Source organism: Thunnus thynnus, chromosome 21, assembly GCF_963924715.1.
Source record: "Thunnus thynnus chromosome 21, fThuThy2.1, whole genome shotgun sequence".
NCBI classification, from domain to species: Eukaryota; Metazoa; Chordata; class Actinopteri; order Scombriformes; family Scombridae; genus Thunnus; species Thunnus thynnus.
Genome location: NC_089537.1, coordinates 16,532,679 through 16,544,711, shown reverse-complemented (window position 1 = coordinate 16,544,711; position 12,033 = coordinate 16,532,679). Strand labels below are relative to the sequence as shown.

General features: G+C 39.2%; 1 protein-coding gene across 3 annotated transcripts in view; it reads left to right on the top strand.

The window, feature by feature from the left end:
- Window positions 1–12,033, top strand: part of LOC137173222 (restin homolog) — a 97,225-nt gene that overhangs the window by 78,811 nt on the left and 6,381 nt on the right. For all 3 annotated transcript variants that reach the window (XM_067577952.1, XM_067577953.1, XM_067577951.1), the window contains 4 exons: window positions 6,830–6,939; window positions 7,179–7,253; window positions 8,836–8,929; window positions 9,033–9,073. In XM_067577952.1, the coding sequence (XP_067434053.1) occupies window positions 6,830–6,939; window positions 7,179–7,253; window positions 8,836–8,929; window positions 9,033–9,073 (320 nt within the window). The remainder of the gene's footprint in view (window positions 1–6,829; window positions 6,940–7,178; window positions 7,254–8,835; window positions 8,930–9,032; window positions 9,074–12,033) is intronic.

Genomic DNA, 12,033 nt, shown 5'->3' with positions numbered 1-12,033 from the left:
AGAAGCCCCAAGCCTGGCCTAATTAGCTTAGAATGACCCACACTAGATCACCGTTTTTACACTTACACACACACACACACACACAGGTTTGATGATGGAGAAATGAGAGCAGACAAATGAAGCTCATTTGTTTAGTTGATGAATAAAGAGAAGTGGTCCAATTGTCTGACTGTTTAACCGTGGAATGGTATTTGTTCAATGTGTGTGCACGTGTATGTGCATACATGTGTGTCCCATCACCGTCCCACACAGCTCATTAAGCTACAGTCCTGTAATTCATTTGAGAGATGGGATGGACAGTCGAGCAGGCAAACTGATCTCTGTCTTTCTCCTGTCGTGCTGCTTTCTATATAACTTTCTGTCTCCCTCTTAGCTGTCACGCACAATTTTCCTTAACCAAAGGACACACTTCTTTGTTTTCTGTGTGTGGATGTAGATGCAAGTGTTTTCTGTCACTATGTATATTTTTAGTGTGTGGAAACATATGTCAGAGCAAGAGGTGCGCTTCAATCAATTAGTCAGATCTACTTCAGGAAGTCAGGACAAGACTTTGAAAGAATCCAGCGTGCAAAGGCTCATGGGAGGGGCTTTGTATTTGTCTGTGTTTAAAATTAAAGTAGCAAAAGATGGAAGAGGAAGAGGGGGAAAAAAAGAATGAAACTCACCACACAGATAGTTAAAAGCAGTTTCTCTCTCATTCTCAGGTCATGCTTAGTTTTGTTTTACGGATAAAGGGATGAATTACCAAAAGCTTTTGTTCTCCAAATGCTCATAAATTTCTGTTTACCTTGTTAGTTTTGGAAAGATGCTGATGAATAGATAAGAAACTCATATCAGGCAAAGTTCTAACTCTTCACATTTATACATTTATACTGTGTGTTGATTGTGACTGTGTGACTGCGGTGAAAGTTTACAACACTTGAGGAAACGAGTCACACCTGACATTCTTTGAGGAGTGTCTAATTTATAAAAGTAAGTGAGAATGCTATCATCGTATTATAATTATTCAAGGTTAACCTTTAATCATCTCACTTTGGCTGCAGGTTTTACTCTACTAAAAATCATCTTAACCAATTCCAAAAGAATTGTGTAATATCTCCCGATTGAAAATTCTTCCTTTTGAAAGAGAATAATCTTTCCTGCCCAAAGCAATAACTTTCTCCAACACCTCTACAACACTTCACCTCTGTCTAACAGAGAACTCTCAGAACTCTCAGCTGGATAGTTTCTTTTTACTCCTTCAATAACTTTGCATGTGATGAATTTGCACATCTTTATACTCCTACACTACCTCATTTTTAAAATTTCAACAACTAAGCACACTTGTCTAATGTATATAATATGTTACCCTATGATTATATTTTATATTTTATTATATTTATAGTGCATACTTTTTTTCTTATATTCTTGTAATGAGCTATTTTATCTTTATTATTGTCTCTCCTCTAGTGCTGATATGTATATTTACTGTGTATTTACTGTTCCCCTGCAATACCTGCTGCTATATCTATCTATCTATCTATCTATCTATCTATCTATCTATCTATCTATCTATCTATCTATCTATCTATCTAAAACCTAAAAGTGATATGATTAATAGCTTCGAAAAATTCTAAAAGCGTGGGTTCATTTTTTTCATTTTAGCTTTTTTTCACAGCAACATCCATTTTTCCTTGTGTGGCTCACATCTCTAATGAATGCTTCTATTCAAGAGAACATGGAACATAATACCACAAGTGAATAGAGCGATGCTCAGTGTTGACCCAACATTGCTGATATGTGGTCTGCTTTACTGTTCTGTACAGGAATAGATAAGACATAATATTTAAGTGAGGTGAGAGCTTCAACACATCTTTACAGAAACTGTGTCCTATAAATTAACATACATGACTGGGAAAAGAAATAATTATAGTTAAATATGTTAAATGCCACCACCACATGATGTTTTTCCTTTACATTTTACTGAAGTGCTAAAAAAAAAAAAAGAAATCAAGTAGAGAAAGCAATGAACACAGCGTTGACAGCATTTCCCAAACTCCTGCTGTATAAGCTGATCACTAAACAATACAGCAACAATGGAAATCTAAAATTGTAAAATGTTCTTTTGTGTAGCTGCTATCTGCTGTGCTCTGTTGCAAACCAGTCACCTAAACATCAGTTAGTCTGCCAAATGGGAATCCTTCACATCCAGGACATATTTATGGGGTTTTACTGTGGGAGAGAGGTTTATAACAATTGTAGCAGTCTTAGAAGCAGCACTACACCGGTTGCATGTTTTGCCAATTCTGGTGCACTTCTTTAACCACAAGATTTAAGTAAAAAAGAATGAAGAGCTAATGGACTAACACAATGAAATCCAATCACTTCTAAGACTGGGATTTGTATTGAATTTGCTAATACGATACCTACGGTTTGATACAATACCAAAACCAAATTTATTTATTTTTTACTTTTTTTCCATTTACAAAGCTTTTTTAAAAAATTAAATTAATAGTTATATAACAATTTTATTATAACTATGCAACTTAAAATGTTCTCTGAAAACAAGCAGCAATACAAAAACGTCGCTCAATTAATATACAGTATACAGTAAGTATAGTGTCAAAGAAAGTAAAAAAGTACAAATCTTATCAAGTATTCAACGCCAGCTTTTGGTGCCTGATGGTTTTTCATACTCTGGGCTATGAACAAATTTCTGATGGGTTGTTACAAAATGGTTTTGAAGTCTTCTGTATATACAGTATTAAAATGATACCTATTAGATGAGGGAACTTCATGTACCTGGGAAGTGGTGGAGAATCTTGTTCCAAGGCTGTAGTTAATGTAGTTGTGCTCATGCAGGCTAGATGCAAGATAGGGGACTTCAATAATGGCAGCCGCTGATAAACAACTCGGCAGCATGCGTAGGAGAGTGTGTGATGAAAGGACTCAGGGAAAAGGAGTCGGGCCATGCAGCAGCAGACGAAGGTAATTAAAGAAGCCATCATCAGCATCATTAATATGCTAGATCTGCTGTGGCCCACTGACTAGTCTAATGGAGAACATGTCATCATCGTCACCATTAGGGAGAGTGGGACACACATAAACACACACACTCACGGTCTTAATGTTGGGTCACGCCATGATTATCACCATTAAGTCTAGAGTGAGAAGACCTGCTTAGGAAACCTCATTCTCTAGTGCCATCGTACATGCACACATACAGTACACACACACACACACACACACACATACACACACACGCTTGTAGATCTTTAATTCAGACCCTGTGAGTGATAAGTATGCATATTTAAGTGATGTCAGGCCTGTTGGGTCTTTTAATTAGACAGAATGAATGAATGTTTTATAAAAACGTGTTTAACAATAAATGTGTTCATTAATTTGATGAGAGGATGTGCTCTGATGAGCTGAGTGGAACAGAGTAATGGCTCATATTCAGCTCTGGCAGTTTGATGATGATGGTGGCAACAACCAGGCAATCTGTTTCTGATTTTGTCCTCATTTTCATCTTCCTCTCTTTACCCAGTGAAGTTTACTTTGAATTATGTTTATCCCGTGACCTTGAGCAGGTTGGTCTGTTTTAGTGAAAATGCACTTCTGTCCTGTGCAGCTAATGTGCAATGTGATACTAGTCCACAGCTCCATGGAGAACAGAAAAGATGGAAAATCCATTAACTGCTAAAGTCCCCACAATCATTTTTTTTCTGTCTGCAGGTAGGCTTTGAGGATTGTCATGAAAAGTTCATTCAGATGTATAAGTTCAGAAAGATTGTGTGAGTCCACAAAGTCCATCTTCCATCTTTTGTCAATGAAAAATGTGGAGTGTGGACTAGACAACTCTGCCTTCTTTGATAGAATAAACTATCAAAATGATAAATACTGTTCCAGCAGCTGTAAAGATTCCAAATCCTTCACCAGCACCGCATAGTCAACTCGTATTTTCTAGCATATAACAGAAAGGACCAGTGGTATCACTAAACTTGGTTGTAAGTGTGTCCCAAATGCATTTTGTTGCCCCTTTTAGCCCCCATCATCTGCTAAAATATTTGTGCAACAAAACCAATCTAAATGTTAAGCAGGTTTGCTACTTTACTCCTCCCCCTGCTTCGAATCGCACCTCCTTGTCCTTTTCCCTTTTTCTCTAAATGTCCCTCCCTCTCTGTCTCTCTCTCTCACACACACACACTCTCCCCCCTCTTTTTCACACACCCTTTCACTACCTCCCTAGACTCTGGTGGAAACAGAGTGATGGTGTGTAATTTAGTCCTAATCACAACATCAGACTTGCGCTGCGATTTACATCCCTCCACCAGCAGAGCCAGTCAGACAGTCAGGAGGGAGATGTTAATGTGAGACCACAGGTAATTACTGTCATTACAACACGCCACAGATCCTGCCAGTGTGTGTGTGTCTGTGTGTGTGTGTGTGTGTGCAGATGTATTGTGAGTATGGGTGTGTTTGAGCTTTTGAATTGTACAGTTTTATGGTTTTGTGTATATAATTAATAATGGTGTATTATTGTTTGGTTTTGGCCAATAAGTTCACAGCAGAAGTTGCTTCACGTGACGGTGTGTCGATGCATGAGACAAAACAGGAATGAAATCCCAAACAACAGGGGATTCACAATATTTATTTCACCATTGATAAATGTAATTACGATTGATGCCCTGACTCAGTTTATTCCTCAAAATTCAATGATTTGCTTGATCTAATTTCATTCTTCCCACACTTTTTCTTCATTGCTTTATTTGTTGAAACGCAGTGCTTCTTTAATCCAAATGTAATTAAAAGCGTAATTCTTCATCATGTTATGCAATTTGAATTATTGATTATGTGCCACTTTCATCCTCACAACTTCCTTTCACATCTAAGGCTGCCTATTCATTTGTGTTGATGAAGAGTAATTCTCCATTTGAAATGCACTCACATTATTTCACTTTACTGTGACAACTGAGAGTTTCCCCGAGTCACATGCTACATCTCACAGACTTTGTAAATATTGGACAAAGTCGGACCTCACGGTTTTTGTTTTGTCCAAATCTGTCTTTACTGAGAGTCACCTCCTCGCTGCGCCTTATACTCCTGCATGTCAGCATGCTGATTTGCACTGGAAGTTCTGTTTCTTTTGTATTTCTCTCTGCAATGTGTCCATTTATCTGATATCAGGTATTAGAAAACAGGTACAGTATTTTACTCATTTAGCAGTATTTGCTCATTTAGTGTGCACGCCTTAAACATTTGCAGCCAATGTTAGTATTACACTGTACATTATGCTTCAAAAAACATAGGCAAAACCCCTTGTGTCCCACTCCTAGATCATGTGACACAAATGATGTTCAACTTTTGCACCGTTCGACTTTTGAACTGGCTGTCCTCTCTGTAGCCCAGGGCTGATGTGGTACAAGTTTAGACTGACTCATCTTAGGTTAAGTTGTAAATAACTTAAAAGCTTACATCTCTCCAGCCTGGCATTTAGCTACGGGCCTCTTTTTTTACCTCAGGCAACTAAAAGCTGTCATATAGGGGGATGCAGAGGGAGCGCTCCTGTAGCCCATTGCGGCTAACATATTGACACACCGTATTTCGGATGTTCTGTTTAATCACAAACAATCACCAGATCAACAGACACTTTATAAATACTACAAACATTTCATAATTCTCTGTGTTGTCCTGTTCACTGAAGCCATTTGATGATAAAATGAAGGATAAGGGTCTTGTCATACACTCTTTTTCTCTAAAAAAAAATGTCAGCAGTAACAACAATACTCCAGGTTACATCTGTTTTTTTCATTCAGCTCTGCATCGGCAAAGTCTGCTGTCTCTTTATCTCTGTCTTATATTTAACTCTTCTAGATGCATATCAACAGAGAAATATTTCGTATACATGGTATTCAAAATACACATGCAGACATACACACACATGCACAGAATTCATCTCACAAAGCGGTTGATTTTCTGACATTTCAGGTTAATCATATGACATTTTTGGATACTTAAATCATGGCCCACATATTGGAAACTTTTTTTTTTTTTCATGTTTGCCCAAGTCTTTGTGGGTAGATGGTATGGTATATCAAGGTGTTTCCATGTCGATAAGGGTAATGTGTCAGGGTCCCCAGAGTTTAGGCCTGGAAAGGTCCTGACTGATAAGCAGAATGAAAAAGTCAGCAGTTTGTCCAGTGCCATCCCGTCCCTGTTTTTCACCCCACACCAGTCTTCTCCTCTCTGCAATCTTGTCTTCAGTCTTCACCCCCCACCCCCACCATCCACCATCTTTCCTCCTTTGCACCTGCTTAATACCTCACCCTGCTATTTATACCTGCATCTGCAAATGCCATCTGCTTCATCCCCCATTATTCCCCATTTAACTAATTTTTCTCTTGTATTGCTATTATGCTCTATTTTTGACATTTATTTTTGCCCTTTATTTCCTTCCCATCTATTAGAGCCTCACTTATCCCCCTTTTTTACCTTCCTTTATTTCACACCTTTGGCTTCCTCCACCCCACATTTATATATATATATATTGTGTGTGTGTATGTGTAGAGAGAGAGAGAGAGAGGAAGACCTAAATCCCTTCTAAATGAAGAAAGCCAGTGTTAGATGTTAATATTTTCCTATATATGTATTTTTATACTGCAAACCTTAAGAGTACATATTAAATATGAATAGGGTGAGAGTTGGTCTTGCAGATTCTGTGCTCCACAAAAACACTCAGAATAGACAAATGGTTTTTAAATTTAGGAAAATAATTAAATAGAGGGGAAACCTGAAAAAGCTATGCACGGCATTTTACATTGTTTGGCGTATTGCTGGCTCTATGTTGCAGGTGGACACACTCAGGTCTGAACTTGAGGTGATGTGGTCAGACAATGCAAACCTTCGCCATGAGAGCCAGCTGGTCATGGCTAATGTCAACCGTTGGATCACTGAACAAAAGTATGAACATACTCACCACGTGATGTGTTATAAAAAGCAAGTTGCAATATTGCTCATGTTTGCATCGGTAATATTATGCATTTTTTCATCTTTTTTTGTGCATTTTGACGTCAAAAACAACTACTGTTAATGAATTTTAGTGTTCATTAATTAATGCTGCAAAATACAGTATAGTAACTGGCAGGAGTATACAGTATATCTTCTTAAAAATGTTACCTAGTGAAGTTTCTCTCTTTCAGGGCTTCCAATGAGAGCCTCACTGCCCAGATGAAGGCCCAAAACAAGATGCTGCTCATCATCACTGAAGAGAAAGAGTGAGATTTTTTATATACACTCTTAATTGGTTAATTTTTGTTTGTATAATTGGGCATCTGTGTGTACATGTATGTCTCAACCCTGTGCAGTATATTTGTTTACTACAGATGACTAAAGATGTGGAAAAAAAAAAAAAACATCTCAGCTAACCATTACACCTGCAATAGGTCACCTTTCTTAGCAGAAGTTTGTATGTGTATGTGTGTATGTGTGTGTGTACCAGGTGTTCCTCATGTTGTGGGGACATAAATCTGTTTAAACAGTCATGTTGTGGGGACTCGACTCCCCTATGAGGATAAAAGGAAAGTCCCCTTAAAATAAATCATTGATTTTAGGGTCAAGACTTGGTTTAAAATTAAGATTAATTTATGGTTATGTTAAGGTTAGGGTAAGGGTTAGGGTTAGGCAAGTAGTGGTTATGGTTAGAGTTAGGATAAGACTCTAGGAAATGAATGTAAGTCAATGTAATGTCCTCTGAAATGATGGAAATATGACTGTGTGTGTGTGTGTGTGTGTGTGTGTGTTTATGTACAGCATGTGTGTCTGTGCATGTGTTGGTGTGATTCAAGTGGACTCTTTAACATACTTGCACCTGACAGTCTTTTCTGCATGTGTGCATCATCATGACTCACACAGGCACACACACAATACACACAGACATGGGCGTGCCATATTCCTCTTTCTAGAGATCAAAGTGGTCTAGCCGTCTTCTGTCATCCCACCCCCCTGTGGTGCCATACCTCCCCGAGGCCCGCCCAGCAGCACCACAACTGTCTGTGTGTCTGCTTTTTCCTTTCTCTTGAAACTTTCGTTGTGTGTGTGTGTGTGTGTGTGTGTGTGTGCGTGTGTGTGTGTGTGGGGGGGGTCTTTCATAGGCTATTTTCGGGGATACATTTCAGACTAAAGACCAGTTAATTGGGAATGGCTTGTCCAATTGGAGACAAAAGCTGTGTCCCCCAATTGAGAAAAAGCTGATTTTAGTGTGTGTGTATATGTGTGTATGTGTTTTTGCTATGGTAACCTGTGGCAATAGTAACAGACTTTATACACCTGGAACACAAAGGTTACACGCAGTTATATCTCATTGAACATTTCCTCCTCTTGTGCACAGCACCTTCCCTGAATATGCAGAATGTGATATTTCTGTGTCTGCTCCGATATTGTAAAACAACTTCATGCTTCAGATCTGCAATTTAATAGTACACTAAACATGTAAATAACAACTTATTTTTAGTAGTTCTGGAGTCTGAAAATTGGTGGCATAATAAATAAGTAAAACAAATAGCCACAAAGGTAGGTGATAAATAACACCAGAAATATAGCATTTCATTATAATGGACCATGATATGTGTACATGTGTTTGTGTGTCTGAACTGCTGATAATGCCTGAATTGCTAGTTAAAGGCTCTTCTCAACACTGAGAGACATAAGCACCATTGCCGTTGTGTGGCGGAATATTTTGTCTGCCATGTTAACAAGAGTCTCTTGATGATAATAGTGTCTTGTCTTTCCCTGTGTGTCTGCCTCACTATGTATATTTCCCTGTTTAACTCTGTCTCTGCATCTCCCTCGCTTTGTCAGACATCTTCAGGAGGCTAATGACACACTTAAAGTGGAGGTAAAGAGACTGAAAGAAGTGGCGGATGAGAAGGAGAGAGAGATGGGACGCTTCAAGGTGAACAAGTGCAGAGGGGAAAAGCAATGAAGTACAAATAGGGAGAGACAAAAAGAGAGTCGATCACAAACAGGTTTGTTTTTCATTTTATAATTGTTTGCAGGCCCAGATCCGAGACCAGGGCACATGGCAAGCCGAGAGAATGTGAGTCATCTGTGTGTGTATGTGTGTGTGTGTGTGTGTGTGTGAGCGTGTGTGACTGTACATATAAGTACATACATTTGTGTGCATCCACCAGCTGATCAGAGTTTAGCATTCACATCCAACAAAAGCGTTACCCACCATGTTTCGCTCTTTCACACACAATCTAGCCCAAACAAAGCTGATGATGATAATAACAGCAGGAGTGCCAAGTTGTGAATGAAACACCCCCTGGGCCTAGCCACCTGTGTGTGCCTGTTTGTGTGTGCGCGTGTGTGCGTGTTATGTCTCTTCTTCAATCTGAATGCGTTATTCATGCTGTGCCTTTAACAATGATTACACTCCAATCAAGGGCCCATCCTCTCCTGCTTGCCACCCCCATGGCTGTCAAATAGCATTCATCAATAGAGAGGAGATATATTTATTATGTTCATTAAGGCAATGAAAATGAATGTGGCACAGATGGGATTGGGTGTAGGATGGAGGTGAGAAAGGAGGGTGTGTGTGTGTGTGTGTGTGCGTGAGAGAGAGAGAGAGAGAGGGTGTTTGTGGGGGCACCTGCCTGAAGCAGTACTTCCCATACCCCCAATGTGACCCCCTAAGGTCTCCCTCATTAACAACCCCCCCCACCCCCCCCACCTCCACACCTCACCCCCGTTTTACACGCATACGCACACTCGTGTTGCGCCCCTCCCCTAACGAACCACCAGGCTCTGTTTCCAAAACGGATCAGATTTGTTTTGACTGGGGTAGATTTTCCAATGCTATTCAAAGCTGTCAGTCATTTTAATGATATCATTAAGGGGCCGCGACAGAAAGATGAATCGCTTTTCTTTGTCTTTCCCTCATATGCGAATGAGCGAGAGAGAGGGACGGAGTGAGAGAGGCAGTTCATATAGATGTATGCATAAGAGGGGTTTTGATTGAGCCGAATATAATAACATGGAATGAGATAAAAACAGTGAATGAAAGCCTCTTCCATAGTGTCTCCTCATCCATTCTCTCTTCTTCTTTTTCTTTATTAGGAGGATTCTTAATTTATTTCATTTCATTATTGTACCCCCCCACCCCCCCAACACACACACACACACACACACACACACACACACACACACACCCAAAATGCCATATGTATGAAAATCATACATCTATAAGGCAACAGATATGTCATGATATTTGCATGGCAGCCATATACATTCAGTGTGTAAATCTCATTACTGGTGGCAAAGGGGATATCTTCACAGTGTCACTATCACTGACAGCAATCAACACGGTGTGAAGGTTTTGTCATTAGATATGCCTTTATTAAAGAAATTTATTATGATTACATGGCCTACTGTTCCATAGCAGCTGGAGCTTCATGGCTTCACATTGCGGATGGCATTTTGTACTAATAAAACCCACAGAAAGCTGAGGAGAAATTTAGATTGATAAAAGAATGAGGTGATCTTGGAAACAGCGGTTAGGTAAAGACTCTCACCACAAGCTTCCTTTGATAGTAATACTAAGAGGACAGTTGTGATGCATTTGTTATAAAAAATACAAGAGCATTTGTCGGGATTGGCTTGTATATCACAGAACAAAATAATGTGATATTTTGCTTGAGAACAATACTTTGTAGCTTTAATATCTAAAAATACATGGCAATAAATGCACAATGAAGGCACTACCTGGTGATCAACAACCCCATCAAAACCTCTCAGATCATGTTCATGTTGCTCAATGTGCCTGTAAAATCCTTCTCTAAGGTGCTATGTGTAGCATGGTGTGTTTTCACTCCTTGTCTTCCCTCCAGAAGTGTTTAATATGAAGAGCAAGAAGAAGGATTAACTCAGACAAACAGCCCTTACAATGAAAAAATGGATCCTGTTTTGTATCACGGAGCAATGTTTGTGCTGTAAAGCAATATACAAGGATTGCTCCGAAATCCAAATGGCAATTATACTGCAGTCTCAAACTAATTAAATGATTTGCTATCAAAATATTTCTCGTTTCACCTCAAAGTATCTCAAATAATATCTCAAAATGCTAAAATACCAGTGCAAATTGAAATTCAAGCAGTGGTGGAAGCAGAGATTGATGATTTTCGCTGCCGGCACCACTGACTCAGTGACTGTGTGACACAAGCCATCTGGGGGAAGTGCTCATAAAGCATCAGGCATCATCAGTCGCACCACTAACGATGTGCTTCCAATTAAGAGCACCCAGTGATCACAGCAGAGGATTTGTACAAACACAGAGAACTGAAGAGACAGAGAAACAGAAAGAGGAGATAAGAAAGAGACCGTGTAAGGGGAGAGTCAAGTCTTGCATAAAATTTACAGCAATATGAGAGCAGTAAATAAGAAAGATGAGAGCGAGATTGGAGGAAGAGAGGAACCATGTAGTTTATTGCCTGGTTTAGAGAGCATGGCAGCTTGGCTTTGACACTAATGACTGTAATTATACACACACTGATTGGGTTAAGCCACTAATTACACACATCCATGTTTGCGTGTAAACACAGGAACACATGTTTACACAGGCGTCATGCCAAGTGCTCAGCGCATCGCTGCATGCCTTCTCACATTGGGCGCATAAATCTCACACAGTTGTCTCAGTGGTGGTGATGTTTCATGATCTGCTGAAGACCACATTACCATCTACGAAAGCATTTAAATCATGCGAGGGATCTTTATGTAGTTGGCTCGTGCTTTTAAGTTTATGCGTCTTGTTTTTTTCTTCGCTGTAGCAGTAGAAACTCGTGGAACACATATTTTAAAAGGCATTTACAATTTAAATGATCAAAGGAAATTCCAGAATTTCTACTTATTAATGTTCTTTGTATCATCATTATGGTGTGAAATTAAAAGATCTGGAAGGGTCAGTTGCAATTATGTTCAGTTTATGAATGTCATTTTCAGGAAATTAGGTTTCTTTAAAAAAAAAAAAAAAAATGCTTACATTGGCCGGGCTAAATGAGT